Source organism: Periophthalmus magnuspinnatus, chromosome 18 (genome assembly GCF_009829125.3).
Source record: "Periophthalmus magnuspinnatus isolate fPerMag1 chromosome 18, fPerMag1.2.pri, whole genome shotgun sequence".
In the NCBI taxonomy this organism is placed as follows: Eukaryota; Metazoa; Chordata; class Actinopteri; order Gobiiformes; family Gobiidae; genus Periophthalmus; species Periophthalmus magnuspinnatus.
In genome coordinates this window covers 28,063,748-28,091,363 of record NC_047143.1, presented here as the reverse complement: position 1 = coordinate 28,091,363, position 27,616 = coordinate 28,063,748, and the positions used below count along the sequence as shown (strand labels likewise).

The following is a 27,616-nucleotide window of genomic DNA, read 5'->3' as shown; positions in this document are numbered from 1 at the left end:
ACACACACACACACACATGAAGCTGAGTCTGTTTCAGCGCACACACACACACACACACACATGAAGCTGAGTCTGTTTCAGCGCACACACACACACACACACACATGAAGCTGAGTCTGTTTCAGCGCACACATATGAAGTTGAGTTTTTCCCAGGACTTCCTCTTGACCCACTGGTGATCGTCTCCTCGCTCCACGGCTCCATCCTCTCCACACTCACTCTCTCCATGAACTTTCCAGTTCTCATTCTTGTCAGAGACGTAGTGACCGTTCACCCAGATCCAAGCCTCCAGAAAGCAGCTGTAGTGCAGCCCCACCCACACGGCGTCGCTGTCGGCCATCTTGGCTCTCTGATGCGTCATTTTCTTCAGGTGATCACGGTCGGTGAACCAGGCCAGGTCGCGGTAGTGTCGTCTGCAGTGGTGCAGAGCCTCCTCAAAGGTTTTGTTTTCTTTCACCAGGACGAGGAGCTCTGTGTGGACATAGCAAACACTTAAATACTTTAAAGGGATATTCTGTAACTTTTCTAGTGTAGAACAGGCCACCTGCTTGTCTCCATGGAAATGTTTGTTTTGCCTTTATGGTATTATCCATTATCCCCTTATCCGTTTTGTATTTGTTCAGCTTTGCTGCATTCTCAGGGCTTGCCTCTCCTTAGACCTGACCTGTCATTTGGCCAAGGCAAAACAATACCATCTCCCTGGATTTAAACAGATGGCTGACCCTCCACCTAAAAAGTGACATAGTGCAGCTTTAAAGACTTTTATCACCATTTGTACGTATGATTTTTCCATGTCCACTGTCTGTGTCTAATTATAAAGGGTCTTACTGTCTGAAAAACAGTAAGTGCACTGTTTGCATGGCAGTTGTTGTTAGCATTACTGTAAACTCCAATCTGGTCTATGACAGTTTAAACACTGACTTAATAAAAGACTTTTACTGGTCTGATCAGACCGAGTTTCAGTGTTGGACCTTGTTTACGTTGTGGTTGCTCGGTAACAGTCATGGAATTACAGGCAAAATGAAAATATGTGTCTAAGCTGCTCAGGGGTATAGCGCCACCTTCTGGGCCCTGGCTAATCATCATGTTGTCTAAAGTTTATTGTACAGACTGTGTGAGGGGCCCCTGAGGCCTGGGGCCCTGGTAAAAGAACCTTTGACCCTCCAGTGCCACGCCCGTCTGCGATACTGCATGTGTTAGCATGTTAGCACGTTAGCTTACCGTCATAACAGATGAAGTGTTTGTTCTTGTTGCAGTATTCCATCTGCATTTTGCCGTCTGCTCTCAGGGTCACACATCGTTTCTCATTTTTGTCTGGATGACTTAATAAAACCTGGTCCCATTGGTCCCACGCTCTCACTGAAGACTCGCTGCCGTCTGACCAGCCCCAGGTGTCTCTGAACAGTCCGATCCAGCAGTCACCAGACGTGTTCCTCAGGTGTAACTGCTCAGCTCCACTGAGGAGGTCAGTGTGGTTCTGTCTGCAGAACGTCTGGGCCTGGGTCCAGTTTGCGCTGTTGGTGTAAGTAAAAGCAGCCTTGGACGAGTCTGTGGAACGAGAGCATCCAGTTTACTAGAGACGACCTTTAACCTCCCATATTCATTGTAACCTGCTTGATATTATTTCCTGGAATGTTCCACCATATGGCATTAAACATGTCCATCTTGCAGGTGATTTAATTCTCAATATACCTGAAAAAATATGTGTTTTTACCATGACTGGGTCATCTCTACACCATAGACTGTATATTTAAATGGACATAGCGAACCTGCGAGCCGCCGTGTTCCAAACAGGAAGTGATCATGGTGCACTTCCTGCTCCATCGACTCTCTCTCTGTCTCTGCTGCTTCAGACTCATTCTGGTCTTAAATGTTCGTATTAACCCTCTACATGATCCTGGGGTTTTTATTTCACTATTGTGTCTGTAAATCAAGATCTGAACATTAATAACAGACACATCAGGTCCTTCTGTCCCCGAGGTCGCTCCTGTTAGCGTTAGCAACAGGTTTGATTGACAGTGTTGCTAAGCGCCCGCTCCCTGTTAAACCAGTGGGAAGGGGCGTTACCTTCATCAGCCTCGCTCCTGATTGGCTCTTTGGTTGCTATGACACTCGAGGTCTCTACACCTGCTCTGGCCTCGATGAGCTTCATTTGGAGCTGAAGCTGTGGTGACGTAACACTCACTCAGTCACTTCTTTACACAGTCTGTGCTCTCCATAGATCTCAGTGTCAGTGTGTGTGTCAGGACCTCACCGTTGTAGCAGATGAAACAGCGAGTGTGTCCACAGCCCGAGTCCGTCCAGGCGCCGTTGCTAAAAACGCAGTTTTCACGTGAAGCGGTGGAATAAGAGTGGTTGTTTTTGTCTGTCGGCTCGTCTCTTTTCCACTTTGCCTCAGTTACATTGAACTTGACATCAGGATGAGACCAGAGCCACGTCCTGTTTACCAAGAGCTCACTGGTTTGATAAAGTCCAATCCACACGTCTGCTCCTCCGCCTGCTCCTCCTCCTGCTCCTCCGCCTGCTCCTCCGCCTGCTCCTCCGCCTGCTGCAGTCCTCTTCAGTCTCTCCAGGTCCCTCATGTGGTGGACTGTGGCCAGGTCAGTGTGGTTCTTCCTGCAGTAATCCTGAGCTTCAGACCATGTCTTCTTTTCTTTGATGAGGTGGTACACAGGGTCTTCAGGCACTGAAACAGACGTCTGACCTGCACAGCTCTGACCTGCACAGCTCTGACCTGCACAGCTCTGACCTGCACAGCTCTGACCTGCACAGCTCTGACCTGCACAGCTCTGACCTACAGAGATGTGACCTACAGAGATCAGACCTACAGACATAGAAAAGGACATCACCATCACACAGTAAAACTCCCACACTTTGAGTCCAGACACGGCCTGTGGATCAGACGGACGAAACTAAACCAGGTCTACATCAGGACCAAACCAGGTCTACATCAGGACCAAACCAGGTCTACATCAGGACCAAACCGGGTCTACATCAGGACCAAACCGGGTCTACATCAGGACTCAGACCAGGTCTAAACGTCACAGAAGTGATCGCAGCTTTAGGCACAAAACATGATTAATATAAAATGCATCTGTTGAATGAGGTCGATTTTGTGCTGCACATTTGAAACACGACAAGAAAAACTAAAGAGGCAGGTCTATGAAGGAGCCTACTTAAAGAGGCAGGTCTACGAAGGAGCCTACTTAAAGAGGCAGGTCTATGAAGGAGCCTACTTAAAGAGGCAGGTCTACGAAGGAGCCTACTTAAAGAGGCAGACCTACGAAGGAGCCTACTTAAAGAGGCAGACCTACGAAGGAGCCTACTTAAAGGAGCCTACTTAAAGAGGCTATAAAACGTCACGTTCTGTGCGTGACATGATTTTTATTTCATTGACTCAGTGTTTCAGATTTTTATGTCAAACCTGAATCATTTTTATGTGAATGAAGAAGAGACTCACCAAAGACAAGCATCTGGAAAACAGCCTCCATCTTCTCCTGAAACATATAAAATATAGATGAGACTTTACCATATCTATACAAGGTCAAGGTGGAAACACCTCCAAAGGTCGTGGAGAATGAGCCAAGATCCTGTGGGACAGATACAGACAGAACGGACCAACACTGTGGAGAAACAACAGAGCAAAGAACCAAGAGAACATCAGGAAAAAAAACATGAGGAACTAGAGAAACACAGGGGCTCAAAGAAGAACTGGAGAAGGTCTGGAAGGTGAAGGCCTCAGTGGAGCCCGTGGTCATAGAGACCCCCAAAACTGGAGCAGCAGATCCAGGAAAAACATCAGACCAGCCCAGAAAACAGAAGGAACAGCAAAGAAACTGTAGAACCCTCAAGCTCCGGGGGCCTCTGGACCCGAGCCCCCGGGGCCTCTGGACCCGAGCCCCCGGGGCCTCTGGACCCGAGCCCCCGGGGCCCTCTGGACCCGAGCCCCCGGGGCCTCTGGACCCGAGCGTGGAAAATACTTTTACTGTATTTTTCTCAACAGTTTGAAGCTCTGCAGAATCCAGTACTGCACATGTATATAAGTACATATAAAAGTACATGTATATAAGTACATATAAAAGTACATGTATATAAGTACATATAAAAGTACATGTATATAAGTACATATAAAAGTACATGTATATAAGTACATATAAAAGTACATGTATATAAGTACATATAAAAGTACATGTATATAAGTACATATAAAAGTACATGTATATAAGTACATATAAAAGTACATGTATATAAGTATGTGTACATAAGTGTCTTTATATAAGTACATTTGCGTACAAGAGGCACTCACCTGCTGCTGTCTGTGGCTCTCTCTCTGTGGCTCCGTGGCTCTCTCTCTCTGGCTCTCTCTCTCTCCGTGGCTCTCTGGCTCTCTCTCTGTGACTCTGTGGCTCTGTGGCTCTCTCTCCGTGGCTCCGTGGCTCTCTGGCTCTGTCCTGGTTCATATTTATACCCGTCTGAACATAAAGCCTCTGTTCTTCAAATATGAAAATGTTTGTTTTGACTAACGGAAAAACAGCGACGTCGACTCTGCAGAGGAAACATGCAAATCAAACACATGCAAATACAAGACTCCGCCCCAAAGTCCTGACCACAGTGACCTCTGACCCCTCTGACCACACTGACCGCCCACTGACCCCCCACTGACCCCTCCAGAGGGCGTCACTGAGCCACAGCAATGTACAACTTAATGAATGATCCTCCTCCTCTGACGCCCAGCTCTTTAAAGTGACCTCTGTGTGTGTCAGTGTGTGTCAGTGTGTGTCAGTGTGTGTCTGTGTGTGTCAGTGTGTGTCAGTGTGTGTCAGTCTGTGTCTGTGTGTGTCAGTGTGTGTCAGTGTGTGTCTGTGTGTGTCAGTGTGTGTCAGTGTGTGTCAGTCTGTGTCTGTGTGTGTCAGTGTGTGTCAGTGTGTGTCTGTGTGTGTCAGTGTGTGTCAGTCTGTGTCAGTGTGTGTCAGTGTGTGTCAGTGTGTGTCAGTCTGTGTCTGTGTGTGTCAGTGTGTGTCAGTGTGTGTCAGTGTGTGTCAGTCTGTGTCTGTGTGTGTCAGTGTGTGTCAGTGTGTGGTCAGTGTGTGTCTGTGTGTGTCGGGGTGTGTCAGTGTGTGTCAGTGTGTGTCAGTGTGTGTTCAGTCTGTGTCTGTGTGTGTCAGTGTGTGTCAGTGTGTGTCTGTGTGTGTCAGTGTGTGTCAGTGTGTGTCAGTGTGTGTTCAGTGTGTGTTCAGTCTGTGTCTGTGTGTGTCAGTGTGTGTCGGTGTGTGTCAGTGTGTGTCAGTGTGTGGTCAGTGTGTGTCAGTGTGTGTCTGTGTGTGTCAGTGTGTGTCTGTGTGTGTCTGTGTGTATTCAGTGTGTGTCAGTGTGTGTCTGTGTGTGTCAGTGTGTGTCTGTGTGTGTCTGTGTGTGTCAGTGTGTGTCAGTGTGTGTCAGTCTGTGTCTGTGTGTATTCAGTGTGTGTCAGTGTGTGTCTGTGTGTGTCAGTGTGTGTCTGTGTGTGTCTGTGTGTCTCAGTGTGTGTCAGTGTGTGTCAGTGTGTGTCAGTCTGTGTCTGTGTGTGTCTGTGTGTGTCAGTCTGTGTCTGTGTGTGGTCTGTGTGTGTCTGTGTGTCAGTGTGTGTCAGTGTGTGTCTGTGTGTGTCTGTGTGTGTCAGTGTGTGTCAGTCTGTGTCTGTGTGTGTCAGTGTGTGTCAGTGTGTGTCAGTGTGTGTCAGTGTGTGTCTGTGTGTGTCAGTGTGTGTCTGTGTGTGTCTGTGTGTGTCAGTGTGTGTCAGTCTGTGTCTGTGTGTGTCAGTGTGTGTCAGTGTGTGTCAGTGTGTGTCAGTGTGTGTCAGTGTGTGTCTGTGTGTGTCAGTGTGTGTCAGTGTGTGTCAGTGTGTGTCGGGGTGTGTCAGTGTGTGTTCAGTGTGTGTCAGTGTGTGTCAGTGTGTGTCGGTGTGTGTCTGTGTGTGTCAGTGTGTGTCACAGTGTGTGTCAGTGTGTGTCGGGGTGTGTCAGTGTGTGTTCAGTGTGTGTTCAGTCTGTGTCAGTGTGTGTCAGTCTGTGTCTGTGTGTGTCTGTGTGTGTCAGTGTGTGTTCAGTGTGTGTCAGTGTGTGTCTGTGTGTTAGACCTGGTTTAGACCTGGTTTAGACCTGGTTTAGACCTGGTTTAGACCGGGTTTAGACCTGGTTTAGACCTGGTTTAGACCTGGTTTAGACCTGGTTTAGACCTGGTTTAGACCGGGTTTAGACCTGGTTTAGACCTGGTTTAGACCTGGTTTGGACCTGGTTTAGACCTGGTTTAGACCTGGTTTAGTTCTGGTTTAGTCCTGGTTGTGTGTGTCACAGTGTGTGTCGGGGTGTGTCGGGGTGTGTCAGTGTGTGTTCAGTGTGTGTCAGTGTGTGTCAGTGTGTGTTCAGTGTGTGTCAGTGTGTGTTCAGTGTGTGTCTGTGTGTGTCAGTGTGTGTCTGTGTGTGTCACAGTGTGTGTCAGTGTGTGTCGGGGTGTGTCAGTGTGTGTTCAGTGTGTGTTCAGTCTGTGTCAGTGTGTGTTCAGTCTGTGTCTGTGTGTGTCAGTGTGTGTCAGTGTGTGTCTGTGTGTGTCAGTGTGTGTTCAGTCTGTGTCAGTGTGTGTCAGTGTGTGTCAGTGTGTGTCTGTGTGTGTCAGTGTGTGTCAGTGTGTGTCAGTGTGTGTCGGGGTGTGTCAGTGTGTGTTCAGTGTGTGTCAGTGTGTGTCAGTGTGTGTCAGTGTGTGTCGGTGTGTGTCTGTGTGTGTCAGTGTGTGTCACAGTGTGTGTCAGTGTGTGTCGGGGTGTGTCAGTGTGTGTTCAGTGTGTGTTCAGTCTGTGTCAGTGTGTGTCAGTCTGTGTCTGTGTGTGTCTGTGTGTGTCAGTGTGTGTTCAGTGTGTGTCAGTGTGTGTTCAGTGTGTGTCTGTGTGTGTCAGTGTGTGTCTGTGTGTTAGACCTGGTTTAGACCTGGTTTAGACCTGGTTTAGACCTGGTTTGGACCTGGTTTAGACCTGGTTTAGACCGGGTTTAGACCTGGTTTAGACCTGGTTTAGACCTGGTTTGGACCTGGTTTAGACCTGGTTTAGACCTGGTTTAGTTCTGGTTTAGTCCTGGTTGTGTGTGTCACAGTGTGTGTCGGGGTGTGTCGGGGTGTGTCAGTGTGTGTTCAGTGTGTGTCAGTGTGTGTCAGTGTGTGTCTGTGTGTGTCAGTGTGTGTCAGTGTGTGTTCAGTGTGTGTCAGTGTGTGTTCAGTGTGTGTCTGTGTGTGTCAGTGTGTGTCTGTGTGTGTCACAGTGTGTGTCAGTGTGTGTCGGGGTGTGTCAGTGTGTGTTCAGTGTGTGTTCAGTCTGTGTCAGTGTGTGTTCAGTCTGTGTCTGTGTGTGTCAGTGTGTGTCAGTGTGTGTCTGTGTGTGTCAGTGTGTGTTCAGTCTGTGTCTGTGTGTGTCAGTGTGTGTCAGTCTGTGTCTGTGTGTGTCAGGGTGTGTCAGTGTGTGTCAGTGTGTGTTCAGTCTGTGTCTGTGTGTGTCAGTGTGTGTCAGTGTGTGTTCAGTCTGTGTCTGTGTGTGTCAGTGTGTGTCAGTGTGTGTCAGTGTGTGTTCAGTGTGTGTCAGTGTGTGTCAGTGTGTGTCAGTGTGTGTCAGTGTGTGTCAGTGTGTGTGTGTCGGTGTGTGTCAGTGTGTGTCTGTGTGTGTCATTGTGTGTCAGTGTGTGTCTGTGTGTGTCAGTGTGTGTGTGTCGGGGTGTGTCAGTGTGTGTCTGTGTGTGTCAGTGTGTGTCTGTGTGTGTCAGTGTGTGTCAGTGTGTGTTCAGTGTGTGTCAGTGTGTGTCAGTGTGTGTCAGTGTGTGTCAGTGTGTGTCAGTGTGTGTGTGTCGGTGTGTGTCAGTGTGTGTCTGTGTGTGTCATTGTGTGTCAGTGTGTGTCTGTGTGTGTTCAGTGTGTGTCAGTGTGTGTCAGTGTGTGTCAGTGTCTCTCACAGTCCTTCTGTCTGGTGGTCACTAGAGGGCGCACTCTCACTGTCCCACTGTGAAAGTGAAAGTAAAAGTCTCTGAACCTGCTGAGCTCATGTCGCACTTTGGCTCCTGTTTCTTTCCTGAAAAATCCTCTTTTTGACTCACGATGTCGCATCCAGTTTATTTTGACTGTGACGAAATGGACGAAGAGAAAAAGAAGAAAATACAAATATATTTTCAGATTCGCCGTAAATCTGGAGGTGGAGAATGCGCCGCAGTGACGGGGGTCTGCGGGAGAGTTTACAGAGTGGACTTTAAAGACCAAGAGGGTAAGAAAGTGCCACAGTGGGCTTTAAAGGACCAGAGGGTTTAGTCCTGGTTTAGTCCTGGTTTAGTCCTGGTTTAGACCTGGTTTAGACCTGGTTTAGACCTGGTTTAGACCTGGTTTAGACCTGGTTTAGTCCTGGTTTAGACCGGGTTTAGACCTGGTTTAGTCCTGGTTTAGTCCTGGTTTAGACCTGGTTTGGACCTGGTTTAGACCTGGTTTGGACCTGGTTTAGACCTGGTTTAGACCTGGTTTAGTTCTGGTTTAGTCCTGGTTTAGTCCTGGTTTAGACCTGGTTTGGACCTGGTTTAGACCTGGTTTGGACCTGGTTTGGACCTGGTTTAGTCCTGGTTTAGACCTGGTTTAGACCTGGTTTAGACCTGGTTTAGACCTGGTTTAGTCCTGGTTTAGTCCTGGTTTAGACCTGGTTTAGACCTGGTTTGGACCTGGTTTAGACCTGGTTTAGACCGGGTTTAGACCTGGTTTAGTCCTGGTTTAGTCCTGGTTTAGACCTGGTTTGGACCTGGTTTAGACCTGGTTTAGACCTGGTTTAGTTCTGGTTTAGTCCTGGTTTAGTCCTGGTTTAGACCTGGTTTGGACCTGGTTTGGACCTGGTTTGGACCTGGTTTAGACCTGGTTTAGACCTGGTTTAGTCCTGGTTTAGTCCTGGTTTAGACCTGGTTTGGACCTGGTTTAGACCTGGTTTAGACCTGGTTTAGACCTGGTTTAGACCTGGTTTAGACCTGGTTTAGTCCTGGTTTAGTCCTGGTTTAGACCTGGTTTAGACCTGGTTTAGACCGGGTTTAGACCTGGTTTAGTCCTGGTTTAGTCCTGGTTTAGACCTGGTTTGGACCTGGTTTAGACCTGGTTTAGACCTGGTTTGGACCTGGTTTAGACCTGGTTTAGACCTGGTTTAGTTCTGGTTTAGTCCTGGTTTAGTCCTGGTTTAGACCTGGTTTGGACCTGGTTTAGACCTGGTTTAGTCCTGGTTTAGTCCTGGTTTAGACCTGGTTTGGACCTGGTTTAGACCTGGTTTGGTCCTGCTTTAGTTCTGGTTTAGACCTGGTTTAGTCCTGGTTTAGACCTGGTTTAGTCCTGGTTTAGTCCTGGTCTAGTCCTGGTTTAGTCCTGGTTTAGACCTGGTTTGGTCCTGGTCTAGTCCTGGTTTAGACCTGGTTTAGACCTGGTTTAGTCCTGCTTTAGTTCTGGTTTAGACCTGGTTTGGTCCTGGTTTAGTTCTGGTTTAGTCCTGCTTTAGTCCTGGTTTAGACCTGGTTTGGTCCTGGTTTAGTCCTGGTCTACTCCTGGTTTAGTTCTGGTTTAGTCCTGCTTTCGTCCTGGTTTAGACCTGGTTTGGTCCTGGTTTAGTTCTGGTTTAGTCCTGGTCATGGCCAAAGCAAACAGGAACAAAAAGAACAATAGGCAGCCATTACAGGTTGAATAGGATCGTTAAGGCTGAAACTGGACACAATAGCTGTTTCCAGTTTCAGAGTCGTTAGCTCCTCCTTCAGACAGAGGCAGTGTCCAGAAGTAATCTGACCAGAACTGAAGAAGAATCTGACCAGAACTGAAGAAGAATCTGACCAGAACTGAAGAAGAATCTGACCAGAACTGAAGAAGAATCTGACCAGAACTGAAGAAGTGTCTTGTATGAGTGAAGTCGTTTGGCTGCTCGTCCAAGCCGCCAAACGACTTCACTCATACAACGATTTGCAATGACAGATTTAACTTCGGCTTTCGTTAAACACACACATACACACCCCCACCCACACACACACACACCCCCCCCCACCCACCCACACACAAACACACGCACACACACATTGTTGTAACGCTCGGCACAAGGGGGGACCAAAGATACAAGGGGAAGGTTCACAGTGTTTATTTACAAAGGTGAAAACAGCGTGAACGATGATCCAAAGGTGAGTCGGGAACAGGGCGGGGGTCGAGGTCCAGGAGCTGGGCGTGCGGAGCGGAGACGGGAACAGGGCGGTCAGTCCCGGCAGAGTAGAGCTGGGTCCGGGGCAGGAGAGCGGGTCCAGGGAGCAGGATCTGGTGGAGGGTAGAACATCCAGTGAGTAAGAGCGAAAAACAAGACAGAGAACAACAAGAACAGAGCCAAGCGATATACCACTGAGGTACACGGACGATCTGGCCCTCAGTGTCAGGTCCTGGCTCCTCTTATTCTCCTCAGGTGCAGCTGGTTAGAGATCAGCCCCAGGTGTGTGTGGGAGGAGCCAGATCTCCGCCCCAGCTCCAGACTCAGACACGTGACCAGAAACAAAAATACACAAAAAACTGACAGACCAGGATCATGACACACATATACACACACATACACACATATACACTGACACACATATACACACATATGCACTTACACACATACACACATATACACACATATACACTGACACACATATACACACACATACACACCCCCACATATACACACACACACACACACACACATACACTTACACACACAGGCACACCCCTACACACACATACACTTACACACACATACACACCCCTACACACACATACACTTACACACACAGGCACACCCCTACACACACATACACTTACACACACATACACACCCCTACACACACATACACTTACACACACAGGCACACCCCTACACACACATACACTTACACACACATACACACCCCTACACACACATACACTTACACACAGGCACATATCTCGTTCCTTTCTAAACCTTTTCTGTGGTTGTTGTGCTTCCGTTCCAGCCCAGCAGAGGGTGCTGGAGAGGGCTGAACACAAGGTGGAGATGGCTTCTTCTTCTGTGGTTCTGATCGTTCGGAGCAGCTCTGAAGCCACTGCCCCTGGCCCCGTCTCACCTGCAGCGCCCAGCCCCAAACATCTGGTCAGATATGTCCTGGTTTAGTCCTGGTTTAGTCCTGCTTTAGTCCTGCTTTAGTCCTGGTTTAGTCCTGGTTTAGTCCTGCTTTAGTCCTGCTTTAGTCCTGGTTTAGTCCTGGTTTGGTCCTTCTTTAGTCCTGCTTTAGTCCTGTTTTAGTCCCGTTTTAGACCTGGTTTAGTCCTGGTTTAGTCCTGGTTTAGTCCTATTTTAGTCCTGTTTAAGTCCTGGTTTAAACCTGGTTTAGTCCTGGTTTAGTCCTGGTTTAGTCCTGCTTTAGTCCTTGTTTAGTCCTAGTGTAGTCCAGGTTTAGTTCTGCTTTAGTCCTTGTTTAGTCCTGGTTTAGTCCAGGTTTAGTCCTGGTTTAGTCCTGGTTTAGTCCAGGTTTAGTCCAGGTTTAGTCCTGGTTTAGTCCTGGTTCAGTCCTGGTTTAGTCCTGGTTTAGTCCAGGTTTAGTCCTGCTTTAGTCCTGGTTTAGTCCTGTTACTTCATGTCTTTTCTGTTTTGTGTCTGCAGCACGGCTCCATCTCTGCTGCAGGTTCGCCCTCTGGTGGTGAGGAGCATGTAGTGCAGGTGGATCCTTACCTCCTTCAGTTCCTGACGGACTCCGCTCAGGCCAGTGACGAGTTAAACAGGGCGCTCCGGTCTCAGTGCGCGACGGCCAAGTTACGCCCTGAAAACGAGGCCGCCTTTGTCAGGAGTTCGGTGCATTTTGTCAACGACGACGCTAAAAAAATGTGGAGATCAGAAGTGGAGTCCATTTTTGAAAAGATGAAAAGTCGTTATTGCTGCCATTTTGAGTTCGAGGCGGAACTGAGGGCGCTTCTGCTCAAGTCGTGTAACAAGTGTCAGGAACAAGAAGAAGTTAAAGTTTACAGCGAACCAGAGCTAGTTGTTGTGGTTGGAACGCTAACTGATATCCAAGCTATGCTAAAACACGCTAACGACCACCACGTGAAGAGTCGTGGCGCCAGCCAAAAACAATCACGAAAACGTAGATTTGATCGAGCGATATATCATCTCTTGCATAAAGAAATTGAGCAAAGTTTAGCCAAAGACGTGCCCGGTTTAGAAGTGACAGAAGAAGACGGAGCGCTGGTTTTCCAAGGCACAGCTGAAGAGATCAGTAAAGCTTATGATATAATTGACAGTAAGGAAAATATGGTGAAAGAAGGAACAGTTAGCGACATTAGCAAGCATCTTTTAGCCTTTTTGAACCAAGCGTACAGCTGTGGCCAGGAGCTCGGTGACTTTTTAGGAGTTGGGGAAAACGTCATAATCGAGCTCATGCCAACTAAGATTAAGATCGTATCTCTGTCCACGAATAAAACTGATCAAACTGTAAAAACACTGAAAGAAACATTCACAGAAGAGCAAATGGAGCTGCCCCAGTGTTTTGAGATGTCACTGGAACAACAAACCCATCTCAGGTCAGAGGAGGGACGGATGAACGCAGCAGGACTTAAAGTTCATGTTGAGTTTACGAAAAATAAAGTGACTCTGCTCGGACACGACAGAGAAGTTAAGGACTTACAAGCCGCGGTTATACAGTTCATTCTGGACCAGTTGAAAGTGGAAGACAACGTACAAGTCCCTTTTCCAGAGTTAGCGCAAAAGCTACCAGAGCTGCTAACGCTAAACGGTTTTGATGTTACAGGAGTGATTTTCAAGCCTTTACATTCTGGTTTTGTTGCTTTGGAAGGACCCTCCAACGCCGTGACTCCCGTTAGAACCAAGTTAGGCCCTTTTCTCCAAGCCCTCGCTAAACTTCATCTGATCGTCGATAAACCAGGTGCGCTCCGTTATTTCAAATCTGAAAGCGGAGCCGAAAAGCTGTTGGATGTGGCTAACTTACACAAGTGTCTCATCCGACTTGAAGATGAAACAACCGCGAGTGGAGAGGAGATAGTGGAGAGGTATACCTTAAAGAAAGGCGTACAGGTGATCGTTTACCTGGGTGACATCACGAAACAGGAAGCAGACGCGCTGGTGAATGCAGCCAATGAGGAGCTGCGGCACGGCGGGGGCGTGGCTTTAGCACTGAGTAAAGCGGGAGGTCCCAAAGTGCAGAGGGAAAGTAATGAATTGATTAAAAACTTTGGTAAACTTAAAACAGGTGAGGTCGTGATGACGAGTGGCGGTCAGCTTAAATGTAAGAAGATTCTGCACGCCGTGGGACCAGAAAAACAAAAAGGAGGAGAAGAGCGGGTGATTCTAGAGGAGACGGTTCTGGCTGCTCTAGTTTTAGCTGAAAGTCTTGATTTCGAGTCGATTGCGTTGCCGTGTATAAGCTCAGGGTTGTTCGGCGTGCCCGTGGACGTGTGCAGCGACGCCATCGTGAGCGCGGTCCGGGCGTTTGGCGCAGGAGAAGGGAGGCGTCTGAAGAAGATCACCCTGATAGACCAAAGGAGGGAGGTGGTCCAGAGCCTGAAGGCGGCGTGCGACAGGCTGCTGAACGAGGCGGGGCCAAGAGAGGAGCAGACGGGAGGAGCAGCCACAGGAGGAGCAGCCACAGGAGGAGCAGCCACAGGAGGAGCAGCCACAGGAGGAGCAGCCACAGGAGCAGAGGAGAGTGTGAGGGTGGAGATCATCCAAGGGACCCTCGAGAACCAGCTGGTAATAAAAGAATTCAACTTTATGTTCATTTTGTCAATTAAAACATTTTTTTCTCAGTTAAATCGAAAACTTAAACCAGGCCTGTCGAGCTTGAGTCTCTATGGTTCTCATCTCTGTGGATCATTCTGTTATAATTTACACATGTTACATCACAATATTCATCTAAAAACACTTAATCCACTGACTTCCGCGTTAGAAATCTGACGTCGGCGTAAACTTCATCACACTAAAGCGCCGCATGCTGTAGCGCCCCCTGTGGACAGATGCACATCACACTAGAGCAGCACGTTTTTATACATTTGGACCAAAATGACGACGCGACGCTGCAGAATCCAACGAGTATCAACGATTAAGAAAATAAAACTGGAGAAGGAAGAGCGGACGTCACAGGGGGCGTGTCACGGGGGGCGTGTCATAGGGGGCGTGTCACAGGGGGCGTGTCACAGGGGGCGTGTCACAGGTGGAGGTTAAACGGGGGAAGTTTGACAAAACGGCGTCTTGAAAATAGTGGATTAAAGATTAAACTCAAACATGAATCAGTCCAAATAAAACTTCAGAGGCTCAACCAGAAGAAACGACCAGAACCTGGAGAAACATCTGAGCAGACTGAACACGTCTGTTTAAAGGATGATAGTGATGATTAAAACGATCCTCGCTCCTTTAAAACACATTTTTACTGAAATACTAAGCTAAACTAAGATAAGCTAAGATAAGCTAACGTGTCAAAAATGCTAACGTGTCATAAATGCTAACGTGTCATGATCTCAGGTGGCGTGCCTGGCGTGCCCGATGGCCGGCGCTCAGCCCACCTCTCTGCGTGTGGGTCAGGCTCTGGAGTCTGTGGTTGGAGCGGCGCTGATGACGCGCTTTCACCAGGCGTCAGGAGGCGCCACTCTGCCCGGGGGCAGCGTGCTGGTGGAGGGGCTGCCCCGCCTCCACGCCGACGCCGTCGTCTTCATCAACCTCACGAAATACAGCAGCCAACAGCAAGAGGGCGCCAAACAGGTGAGACGGGCTCAGGTTTGACCTGGAAGACACCAAGTACCATCCAGGCCCTTCTGTGTGGAGTTTGCGTGTTCTCTCTGTGTCTGTGTGGAGTTTGCGTGTTCTCTCTGTGTCTGTGTGGAGTTTGCGTGTTCTTTCTGTGTCTGTGTGGAGTTTGCGTGTTCTTTCTGTGTCTGTGTGGAGTTTGCGTATTCTCTCTGTGTCCGTGTGGAGTTTGCGTGTTCTCTCTGTGTCCGTGTGGAGTTTGCGTGTTCTTTCTGTGTCTGTGTGGAGTTTGCGTGTTCTCTCTGTGTCCGTGTGGAGTTTGCGTGTTCTCTCTGTGTCTGTGTGGAGTTTGCGTGTTCTCTCTGTGTCCGTGTGGAGTTTGCGTGTTCTCTCTGTTTGAGTTCAGAGTTCTTAGTGGATCTTCTGAGGCCGACGTTCGCCTCCAGATTGTGATTCCCTCGTTCTTGCGCAGGTCCTGAGGGAGGGCATCCGCAGCGTCCTGTCGACCTGTGAGGGGCGGGGCTTCAGGTCCGTGGCGTTCCCGGTCCTCGGGCCGGGGTTGATCCTACAGTTCCCGGTCAGCACGGCCGCTCTGATTCTGCTGCAGGAGATTCAGATGTTTGAGCAGAAACGAGCCTCAAAGACGCCTTTTCAGATACGAATCGTCATCCACCCGAAGGACAAAGAAGCCAGCAAGGTACACAAAGACTGAAACAAAACGAAACAGACACAGAACAGCAAGGTACACAAAGACTGAAACAAAACGAAACAAAACAGACACAGAACAGCAAGGTACAGTGTGACAGTGTAACAGACGTCGCCTCGTACAGCATTGTTTCGTCTAAAACTTTCCCACCAGGAAACTGAACTCCTTCACTTTGTCTTCACAGGAGTTTCAAACAGCCCAACAGACGCTTCACCTCAAAGGCTTCACCAACGACGCCCGTCCAAACCACGGTCAGGAAGTGGGACGCTGTCATGTTCATGTCTGTGGGACCCTGTAGTGTTCAGTGTAGTGTTCAGTGTTAGTGGGACGTTGTAGTGTTCAGGGTTCATGAGACGCTGTAGTATTCAGTGTAGTGTTCAGTGGCTCTGATGTAAAAATAACTCTGTTCTTTGTAGCGTCCTTTTACCGTCATGTGTCCTCCTCGCCTTCGGAGGTCACTGCTCTGATGGGCAGGGTCAAGATGCAGATTGTTCAAGGTGACATCATCCATGAAAAGTGTGATGTCATCGTCAACTCCACCCGCCTGGACCTCGTAGGCACCACAGCGGAGCCTGCAGGTGAGGTTCCAGACTGCAGCTTTAACTGGTCACGAGTGACACATGGGTTGGTAAATCACTTTCACATAGTTTTAGTTGGCTCTTAAATGTTCATATTGTATAAAATAAACTAATAAAACACGACTTGAGATCAAGTTGAAATGGTGGTCTGGCTGTACGCCGTGTCCCACCAACTCCTTTTGTTAAGTCCACAAAATAAGAAGATGGACAAGAGCGAGATGTGGGAGGTGCAGCTGCAGAGACGAGATGTGACTCTTCACTGAGAGAACTTCTGTTTGTGGATTTAATCCTCAGACATTTGTTTCATTTGGCTGTGAGGACGGAAAGGCACGCCTCGTATCCTGTATTTGTTTTTAATGTACATGTGCACAGTGCGCCCTCTGCAGGACTAGATGTGCCGTGTCACGTCTGTGTGTCCCTCAGTCGTCCAGGTCTGATCCATAACAGAAGTAAATCTGTAATTGGACACAACGTTTTGTCCAGTCGACAGATTTAACTCCGGCTTCATGTCACGTTTATGTCTGTGTCATTTTAAATCCCCCTCGAGTGCAGCTGCCTTAGACCCGAAATAAATAAAGATTTTAAATCTTTTCAACCTGATGTTTTTGTTTCTTCAGGTGTGTGTAAAGCCATTCTGGCGGCAGCAGGGCCCAGTGTCCAGGCCGAGCTGAGGAGAGGTCAGTGACATGTAAATGCCTTAATCACATTTTCTTTTTGTATTTAAATTCTTTTCCTTGTGGTTTTGTCAGTGGGGCCGTCTGCAGACTCCATCTGCAGCACAGGAGCGGGGCTGCTGGGATGTCGAGAGATCGTCCACGTTCAGACCAAAACTAACGCTCAAGACTTCAACAAAACCTGTAAAAGAGTCCTCAAACTGTGCGAGAGCAAAGGACACCAGTCTGTGGCCTTCCCCGCCATCAACACAGGTGTGTTAACTGGCGACGGTACAAGTACAATCCAGATCTGTGCAGAGGTGACCCCAGAGTATTTTGCAATAAAACACCGGTGATTGAATAAAATCAAAATAGATTAGTTTAATGCCAATCTATGGAACATTCTCCATGGAGGAAAAAAGTAGATGTTGCAACACAGTGCAGCTTTAACCTGAAGCTCCATCTGTCACAGCTCTCTGCCCTGACGTTCAAACGTCCTCCTGACACTGATGTAAAGTCTCAGTGTTGATCCTGTTAGATCTGAGTGTTTGACTCTGTGGATCATGGGATCCTCTTACAGTGACTAGAGGACTGGGAGGGCATCTGTGGTACTGCACTGGTTCAAGTCCTGTCTAGAAAACAGGGAGTACTTTGTTGAAATTGTAAAATGTGTCTCAGATAAAATGTCCCTGACCTGTGGGGTGCCCCAGGGGTCAGTCCTGGGACCCCTGTTGTTCAGTCTCTACATGCTGCTGTTAGGACAGATAATACACAACAATAATGTGTCACACACAACTCTGCAGACGAGTCAGATCTATGTCTCACTGCAGCAGGTGAATATGGACCAGTGGATTCACTGCATCAACAGATCAGTGTGTGGAGGAAAAACAACTTTCTCCAGATAAAAGACAAGACTCAAGTCACAGAAACATAGAGAAAGTGTCAGTGTCACCTCCAGTCTCTCTAAAACTGTCGTAACGCTCGGCACGAGGGACTAAAGATGCAGAACTCAGGGAAAGGTTAACAGTGTTTATTTACAAAGTGCAAAAGTGAACATGAGTCAGTCGGTGAGTCGGGAGCGGGTCGTGGTCCAGGGGCAGAGCGTGAGGAGCAGAGTCTGGGTCGGAGGCGGGAGAGCTGAGCGGGTCCAGGGAGCAAGATCTGTTGGGAAGCAAAAGTATTCAGTTTAGGGAGATCAAAAAACGTAATAACATGAACAGAACCAAACGAGGAATACCACAAAGCTACGCGGACGATCTGGCGCTGAGTGTCAGGTCCTGGCTCCTCTTACTCTCCCCAGGTGCAGTTGATTGACGATTAGCCAAGGCAGGACAGACCAGGATCATGACAAAAACCTTCAAATCAGGCGAGAAATCGAGGGGTAATACTGGACTCAGACTTGAACTTTAACAGCCACATCAAATCAGTAACATCTGCAGCTTTTTACATCTAAAAACATCAAAAATCAAAGGTAAACTGTCAAACCCAGACTCAGAGAGACTTATCCATGTGTTTGTCTCCAGGAGGTTAGACGACTGTAACGTCCTGTGATTTGTTTTTTGATTTAATGTCTTTCTTATTCTGTAAAACACTTAAATGACCTCGTGGACCAGATGTGCTGTACAAATTGTCTTGCTTAGGTATTGGACAGATGGACCACGGCGCCGCGAGCAGGGCCATGTTGGACGCGTTGGCGGCGGCGATAACAGAACTGAGCCCGAAGTCTGTGTCAGTGATCCGCATCGTGATCCTCCTGCAGCCTGTGTTCAGTGTGTTCAGGTCAGAAACACGAACCCCAGAAACCCACAGGTGACAGGGAACTGAACACAGGGACCGAGAACACACGGACCGAGAACACACGGACCGAGAACACACGGACCGAGAACACACGGACCGAGAACACACGGACCGAGAACACACGGACCGAGAACACACGGACCGAGAACACACGGACCGAGAACACACGGACCGTGAACATGTGCGTGTGCGTATGTGTGTGTGCGTGTGTGTGTACGTGTACATGTGTGTGTGCGTATGTGTGTGTGCGTGTGTGTGTACGTGTACATGTGTGTGTGCGTATGTGTGCATGTGTATGTGTGTAGGGGTGTGTGTGCGTGTGTATGGGTGTGTATGTGTGTGCATAGGGGTGTGTGTGCGTGTGTGTGCGTAGGGGTGTGGGGGTGTGTGTGTATGTGTACATGTGTGTGTGCGTATATGTGCGTGTGGATGTGTGTGCATATGTGGGGGTGTGCGTGTGTGTGCGTAGGGGTGTGTGCGTGTGTGTGTATGTGTGCGTGTGTGTGTATGTGTGTGTGTGTATGTGTGAGATTTTTCGTCTCTACACATAAATTATACACAAAATGTAATATGTCGTGTTTTTCACTATAAGACGACTAAGTATTCAAAGTACTCAGAATGCAGTACTCTGATTGGGCCATGTGTCTGAATACTTTACAAAACACATTTTGCTGCAGTATTCAGTTTTCTGTCACTAAATACATTTTAAAGTATTCTTCCATGAACCTTCTCTGACCTCTCCTGCCCTCTCCTGACCTCTCGACCTCTCCTAACCTCTTCTGACCTCTCCTGACCTCTCCTGACCTCTTCTGACCTCTTGACCTCTCCTGCCCTCTCCTGACCTCTTCTGACCTCTTGACCTCTCCTGCCCTCTCCTGACCTCTCCTGACCTCTCCTGACCTCTTGACCTCTCCTGACCTCTCCTGACCTCTCCTGACCGTTACAGAGCTGAGCTGGACACTCGCTTTGGCCAAGCTGCTCCTCCACAGAACCTGTTTGGTAATTTCACCTTTGTTTTTACCTTCATCACGTTGAGTTTAAAGTCGTTTGATTTGAACAGGTGATAGTTAAAGACACAGTATGTAACTTTCTGTAAGTGGAAACGTCACCTGAATTATTCTGTAGAAAGTTAAAACTATACGTCAGAGCATTCTCCATGGAGACGGACGCATTTAAAGCCATACTGTGGAAGATTATAGCCAAAACGAACGTGTCCTTGGAAACATGATACAGTTTTAGATCATTTGTGCCTAATCTCAAAATGTTTCTTATTGTTTCAGGAAAATGGAAATCAAAATTTAGAACATCCCGATCTGGAACAAATATCCCGACAACGAAGCCTCAGCCCGCTGCTTTCAGCGTGATCGGCCACGCTCCTGTGGACACCGCCGCCTTAAAGACATCACTGGAACATTTAGTCCATCAACAGCTCCTGGAGAAAGAGTTTGAGCTGCGCGAGCTCTCACGACTCAGTGAAATGGAAGTGGCGGCGTTACAGACTAATGCCCGGTCCTACGGTGTCAGTTTGGACCACCGCGTTCGACAAAACGCCAACGCGAGCAAATCTGACGTGAAAAACAGCGCCGATTCTGGTGAAAAGATGGTGATTCTGAGCGGCCTTAAAGAAGACGTTTTGGTAGTGGCAGATTTTGTCAACAAAGCCGTTAAAAAAGCACTAAGTGAAGATCTGCAAGAACGAGAAGAAGAGAGTTTGGCTCAGACGGTTCAGTGGATGTATTTAGACAACGGAGACGACTGGAAGCTTTTCAATCCCAAACAAAACTACATCCTGGAAGAAGCAAATAAAAAACAGAAAGTGTTTGAGAAAATGGAGCTAAACAACAACAAAGTGAAAGTGAATCTTACGGCGTTAGAAGCAACTGATAAACAAACAGGCAAGAAGTACAGAGTGAAGCGCGTCGAGATGGACACAGGTAAGTCAACGCCACTGCGCTGTACGCCAACGCCTCTGCGCTGTACGCCAACGCCTCTGCGCTGTACGCCAACACCACTGTGCTGTACGCTAACGCCTCTGCGCTGTACGCCAACGCCTCTGCGCTGTACGCCAACACCACTGTGCTGTACGCTAACGCCTCTGCGCTGTACGCTAACGCCTCTGCGCTGTACGCCAACACCACTGCGCTGTACGCTAACGCCGCTGCGCTGTACGCCAACACCACTGCGCTGTACGCTAACGCCGCTGCGCTGTACGCCAACGCCGCTGCGCTGTACGCCAACGCCTCTGCGCTGTACGCCAACGCCTCTGCGCTGTACGCCAACGCCTCTGCGCTGGGTTTAAAGTGCACTAGGGAACTTTTCTGCCACCTACTTGTCTCCATGGAGATGTTATTGCTTTTTCCTAGAATGACCCTGTTCACCACCTGCAGTTTAAAAAATACAAGATGGAGGCAAAGCAGTAACATCTCCATGGAGACGAGCTGGTGGTGGAGCCCACCATCACAAAAGTTACATAGTGCATCTTTAAATGTTTCAATTGTTTTTACAGGAAAAAGATCAAACATAATCACAGACGGTTGAGTCAAAACTTAAATTGTTTTTATATAACTGCTTAAAGTATAAACTCGATGAATCAACTGACACATCATCCACGACATATCGCGGGTTAATCACATGGTCGGTTTTGACCAATCACACGGTTACACTGAGCTGGACACTCAGGACCTGTGCACACGCTTAGACTTACACATAAAGTCCATCAGGCCTCACGTGCAGGAGCGCAGGAAACTTAATCAAATTAAAGATGTAATTATTTATTTTAAATGGTCTAAACTCATTTTTCGGTATAACAGCATCTCCAGTCACCAGGTCCATGTGAGTAAAACTGTGCTCATCATTTCAGACATTGACTTTCCTGAGAAGTGGAGCCCAATGGCAGGAGAAACATTTAAGAAAGTGGAACTGGATCCATCCACAGAAGAGTTTCAAAGCATCGCCAAAGAATTTTACAGAACCACAAAACACAAAATACACAAGGTAAAGCTAACAACATTATATATATATATATATATATATATATATATATATATATATATATATATATATATATATATATATATATATATGTCAGAGGCCTGGGAGCTTGAGGGTTCTACAGTGTCTTTGGTGTTCCTGCTCTTTTCTGGACTGGTCTGATGTTTTTCCTGGATCTGCTGCTGCTCCTCCAGTTTGGGGGTCACTGCCCCGAGTGTCCGATGTCCACGGGGACCACTGATCCTTCTCCAGTTCTTCTTTGGGCCCCTGGTATTTCTCTAGTTTCTCATGTTCCTTTTTCCTGATATTCACTTGGTTCTGTGATGTCCACCACAACGGCTTTGCTCTGTTGTTTCTCCACCTCCACATTGTCCGGTTGGTTCTGTCAGTCTGTATCTGAAGTCCCACAGAATCTTGGCTCGATCATTCTCCACGACCTTTGGAGGTGTTTCCCACCTTGATCTCGGGGTCTCCAGTCCGTACTCTGCACAGATGTTTCCCTCTGGCTCCACTTGGTTATGTTGCTCCATGTTTGCTTTCACTGGATTGTCTCAGGGGCCTCTTTGCATAGTCTACACTTGGGTCTTGTCTGGTGTGGTAGATCTGGGCCTCTATCGCTCTGGTGCTCAAGGCTCCTGTGCTCCAGGATGAGCCTCTGTCCTTCAGTCCAGCTCTCTTCTTGATATGAGCCACTTCAGTTCTGTTCTGGTGGTACGTCCCGTGCAGGGGCTTGTCCTTCCGTGATGGTTCCTCCAGCACCTCCTCCTCTGTGCTCCACTGTCTGAGACACTGAGCTCATCATCTGTTGGGGCCTTGTCCTTGATGGACTTATGGATCTTGGATGTTTCATCCTGGACTGTGACTCTCACACTCACTTGTCCTCGGCCTCCTTTCTTACGGCTCGTACAGTCTCACGGTGCTGGATTTGGGATGGACCCTCCAGGCAGGTCAGGAGCTTTGGGGTCTTAACATCTGTGGTCTGTATCTTCTCCTTTGGCTGATGATTCCTGCTGGTATCTGATTACTGGCAGGGCGTCGCTGTTTATTGCCTGGGTCTTGTTCTATTGAGCTGACTCCTTAGGACTTGTCTTACTCGTCTGAGGTATTTGGCTGTGGCTGCTTTCTTTGTTTCCTCTTGTTGCCATTTCCTTGTGGGACACCAAGGTCCTTGTAACTGTCCTCAGTGTCGGCTATTGTTCCTTCTGGGAGGGAGAGCCCTTCTGTGTGGACGACCTTCCCTCTCTTTGTCACCATCAGGCTGCACGTGGTGTAGATCCTGGTGGTGTAGATCCTGGTGGTGTAGATCCTGGTGCTGTAGATCCTGGTGGTGTGGATCAGTGAGTGTGGATCAAACTCGGGTCCCCTGTGTGAAAGTCAGATGACTTAACCAGTTGAGCTATATACTGTACATATGTAATCTTTTCATTTTACACATTTCCTCAGGTAATCACTAAAACTGAACCTACAAACAGGGTAATCTTTTTCGAGCTGCTGACTCCATCGACTCTGGCTCCAGTTCACTTTCTGTGTAAAGTCTGTGTCCCCTCTCTGTGTAACTGCTGCTGTCAGAGTCGTTTTGGTCTTAAATGTTCGTATCAATCTGCTCTACATGATCCTGGGGTTTAACAACAGTAGCACCTCCTTGTGTTCATTTATAGATTGAGCGCGTGCAGAACCATTACCTGTGGTGCAGCTACTTTGTGATGAGGAAGAAGATGTTGAAGAAGAACGGCGCGGCTGGGCTGGGCGAGAAGCATCTGTACCACGGCACCTCTGCTAAATCCTGCAACTGCATTGAGAGGGACCGCTTTGACAGAAACTACACGGGAACACATGGTGATTATTTTATTTTCAATATTTGGAAAAAAATATGATTTTCCCTCAATGTCTGTGTACATAATAATACAACATGTACTGTGTACATGTTTCACCGTATCAAGTTCCTAGTTTGTGAACTGTGTTCACAGACTATGGCAATAAAAGTCTAATGATTCTGATTCTGATTCTGATAAATCATTTATCAAGGCACGTTAGCGGCTGACTGGTCATTGGACTTTGTTCCCTGCTGCAAACAGCAACATCTCAACACATCAGCCAGGAAGTTAAAGATGGGGAGCAAATGGGTCTTCAAATGGACAATGACCTCAAGCGTACGGCCAAATTGGTGACAAAGAGGCTTAGGATAACAAAGAGGCTTAAAGATAACAAAGAGGCTTAAAGATAACAAAGTCAGTGTTCTGGAGTGTCCATTACAAAGTCCTGATCTCAGTCCTATTGAAAATGTATGAACAGACCTGAAAAGGCCTGTGCGAGTGAGACGGACACAAACTGGGCTCAGTTACACCAGCTCTGTCTGGACGAATGGGACAAAACTCCTAACAACTATTGTGAGAAGTTTGAGGAAGGAAATCCAAAACATTTGACCCAAGACACACAGTTTAAAGGCAAAGGAACAAATACTAATGAAATGTGTGTAAACTTCTGACTTAAAAGAAAGTCATGAAAAACTGTCTAAAAAATCCTTCTCTCATTATTCTCATATTTAGAAAATTGAAATAATTTTGTTAATCCTAATTGACCTAAAACAGGAAAAGTTTAGTCTGATTTCATGTCAGTGAGGAAAAAAAGTGTATGTGTCTTTTTATATAGTGCATGTAAACTTCTGGTTCTGAAGTGCACATTAGCATGCTGATTGTTGTTAGTTTTACTGTCACAGCAAAATTCCGCTCTGGTCTCTGTGAAAAGTGCTTATAAACTCATCATGGTGAAGAATTAGGATGCTCGTAATGAATAAAGCAAGTGAGGAAAAACTGGACCACTGCAAAACTTTAAAAATGAACGAGTTCTGTTTTTCACATCAGGAAAAATCAGGCACAGCGTCTTAAATGTCACTTCAAATGTTTATTTATATTGTTTTTGTTTTTTTTCAGGTGCAAATTACGGCAAAGGCGTTTACTTTGCTGTCAATGCTAGTTACTCTGCACGTGACGTGTACTCCGAACCTGATGACGCCGGGCTGAAGCGGATGTATGTAGCCCGAGTCCTGACTGGGCGCTACACAGAGGGAGAAGCCTCCATGAAAGCTCCGCCCCCTCGCGGCAGAAACCTTAGCGACCGCTACGACAGCCTGGTGGACAGTCTGCAGAATCCCGAGATGTTTGTGATCTTCCACGATGACCAGGCCTACCCAGAGTACCTCATCACCTTCAGCTGAGGACACCACACGATCAAAGGCAGAGAGGGGGCGGGGTCAGATATATGCTGATTCAATTTACTTGATATATTTAAACTTTTTATTTAAATGACTCTTAATATTGGAATGGTTATTATTACAATGTCGATTTGCAGAGGTCCAAACCTCGTTGAGCTTATGCTCCCTGAGCCTCGTAATTATTCACCACGATGAGTTTACAAGCACTTTTCTCAGAGACCAAAGAACAAAGTTTTGCCGTGACTGTAGCTAACTAGTATGCTAACGCACTCTGCCTGATAATCAGCTAAAAATAAATAAAGAAATGTTCAAAATTCAAGTGAATATTTTACTCCAGATTTTCAGACTTGTTTCTGACCTGTGCCTTTAATATTTTCTGCGTTTTTTCGAGCTGCATGAAAAATAAACCTGACAAAATGGCGTAATTTGGGAAAACGGCTTTTTTTTATCTGTTTATTTCATTATTTTTATTTGCTTATTTGTCTTGTTCACAAAAATATAAAGGCCATTTCTCTATATTATTATGATGCAACACAAACACAATGAAAGTGCACATTTGAATGATTTTGTAAAGTTCTCAGATGTGATCATGTTTCATTTTATTTTGAAAGAGTCACATTAAAACAATCAGAAGAAAGGCATCATTACTACGTTCATTATGTTCTTTGTATGTTTTGCATCGTGTGGGGAACAATTTGTGTAGAATCAGACTCAAACATTAGGATTAAAACATGTCAGACACAAAATGAACACATGGATCTCTGCAGGTTTGAACAGGACATTAATGGACCTGCTTCTCTTACCATGGGCCTTGAAGCACTTTGAGGACAGTGTAATAAAGACTCAGAAAACAATGGGAAATAAATGGTTAATCAAATATCCACTGAACGATGAGGACATAGTGTTGGGGTAAAAGGGTTTTCTGTCGAACCTGGCGACAACATAGACCTCGTCTCCAGGGTACAGCTCCAACACTGCACTGTTGGATCCAAAAGGTGGCATGAATCTAGAAACAGAGACGATCTCCTCTCCATTTTTGAACAGAGCACATCCTCTGAAGACATGGAGGCTGAAGTAGTACAGGCCATGGGAGGGCGCTGTGAAGACACCTAAAGCAACGTGTTAAGAAGAAGAACAAGTCACACTGTGGGTTTGGTGACGTCACAGCGTTTCAAACCTCTCGTACTTTTCTTGTAGTCTAAAGTACTGACCTGTGTACGGGTCGTAGCCACCTCCAAAGTATTGGCCTGTGTACGGGTCGTAGCCACCTCCAGCGTTCGTCACAACGTCACTGAATACAAGCCGGCCGCTATAATCTTGTACAGGATTTTTAGCGGTAAAAGCCACTGCTGCACCTCCTGCGAGACAACACTTATTTTTACCATTTAAAAAGGCTCATGTAGTGGTCCTAGTCTGGAATGTTCACTCGCAGAGACCGCAACAGACGCCCTGGACGCACGCCAAGTATTTTTCTCTGACATGTGTCCACGGCGTCCATGACATGCGTCGAAGGCGTTTGTCGTCAAAGGCAAAGGCGTCCAACTCAAGGCACCATAGACGTTTTCGACGCCTCGGTGTGAACGCACCTTAAGAGTGGGCTCTCCTCTCTACAGATCTGACTTGTAATTTGGCCTGATAGTGCCAACTGCGTGTCTTGTGTCCATGGAAATATATAATGCCATACTGTGGAACATGGCTCTCAAAGAAATCCCCACATGCCCATGGAAACAAGCAGGTGGCAGCAGGTCTGTCAGAAAAACTACAGACGCCCAAATCCTGCCTCTCTAAACCCAAATATAGAACTTACCCATCTCCATCCCTCTGTGCGGCCCAGGACGGGGCCGTGGAGTCGGGTAGAATTGGGAGCGGACTCGCTGGTTCTCCGGGATCTCAGCTTTATGGTCAGTGTCGTTAGGGTCAGTGCCGTTAGGGTCAGTGTCGTTAGGGTCAGTGTCGTTATGGTCAGTGTCGTTATGGTCAGTGTCGTTAGGGTCAGTGTCGTTTTTCTCCAGACTCTGACTTAACCCTAAGGCCAAACACAGCAGCACACAGAGCTTCATTTTACTCTCACTTTTGTCCTGTTTGTCTCTAGATCAAAATCAAATCATTTTATAGTCAACATTTCCATCAATAATTTATGCACCAATGTGTTTTTTCTGTGAATATGAAACGATGCTAACAGGAGGCACTGTAATCATCCACCAGTTACATCTCACCAAAGTCCCCGAGAGTCCATTATTTTTACCTTGTGGATTATTATTAACCAAACTCACGGAACAGTTGAACTAAACAAACAGGGAACTTTTAGTTATTAAGTTATTTTCTAAATTACGTAAACTTTAAAATGTCTAGCGGCGTATACGGACGTTCTTAAGACGACTTTACAAGATTTTCAAGAAAAGAACAGAGACACCATTAAAATAAATCTGTCTTGACAATTATTTAAATACAGGTGTTTTCATTCTGAGTTTAAAAAAATAAAGAAAATGACAGCCTCTTGTCTCTGTGTCGTTAAACACACAGATTAAACATCACAGGAAGCAAATGGACAACAGGGGGCGCCCTGTCTCTAGACCCTCCTTCTCTCAGCGGGAAAAAGAGGAGAACGACAAAGACGGAGAGATCCACACCCACAGACCAGGACTAAACCAGGACTAAACCAGGACTAAACCAGGACTAAACCAGGACTAAACCAGGACTACACCAGGACTAAACCAGGACTAAACCTGGACTAAACCAGGACACAGACTGTCCCGTGCACATCCACATAAACACATCTTAGTCTCGTTGCATGTGAGGCCTGTGATGAAACTCGATCTGCTTGACCCACTTTATTTTTAGCCGTGTGTCAGGACCAGAGTCTCTAACTCAGACTCTACAGACACAGATGATATTTAAGAGTTTCATGAACAATAA

At 47.1% G+C, this 27,616-nt stretch overlaps 2 protein-coding genes across 2 annotated transcripts; one reads left to right on the top strand and one right to left on the bottom strand.

The window, feature by feature from the left end:
* Nucleotides 1-91: 91 nt before the first annotated feature.
* On the bottom strand, nt 92-4,364 carry LOC129457089 (uncharacterized). Its single transcript, XM_055228918.1, has 5 exons — nt 4,307-4,364; nt 3,461-3,497; nt 2,255-2,704; nt 1,222-1,548; nt 92-471 (listed from the first exon to the last, which is right to left on the bottom strand). The coding sequence occupies exons 2-5, from the start codon at nt 3,489-3,491 to the stop codon at nt 122-124; spliced, it is 1,158 nt and encodes a 385-aa protein (XP_055084893.1). The 5' UTR covers nt 3,492-3,497; nt 4,307-4,364; the 3' UTR covers nt 92-121.
* A 3,647-nt stretch (nt 4,365-8,011) lies between these two features.
* LOC117386148 (protein mono-ADP-ribosyltransferase PARP14-like) lies at nt 8,012-25,336 on the top strand. Its single transcript, XM_033983457.2, has 15 exons — nt 8,012-8,272; nt 11,028-11,164; nt 11,675-13,774; nt 14,543-14,779; nt 15,237-15,461; nt 15,655-15,721; nt 15,887-16,048; nt 16,666-16,725; nt 16,798-16,974; nt 18,342-18,480; nt 19,445-19,497; nt 19,779-20,432; nt 21,359-21,492; nt 23,148-23,325; nt 24,420-25,336. The coding sequence occupies exons 1-15, from the start codon at nt 8,110-8,112 to the stop codon at nt 24,701-24,703; spliced, it is 4,770 nt and encodes a 1,589-aa protein (XP_033839348.1). The 5' UTR covers nt 8,012-8,109; the 3' UTR covers nt 24,704-25,336.
* The last annotated feature ends 2,280 nt before the right edge of the window (nt 25,337-27,616 follow it).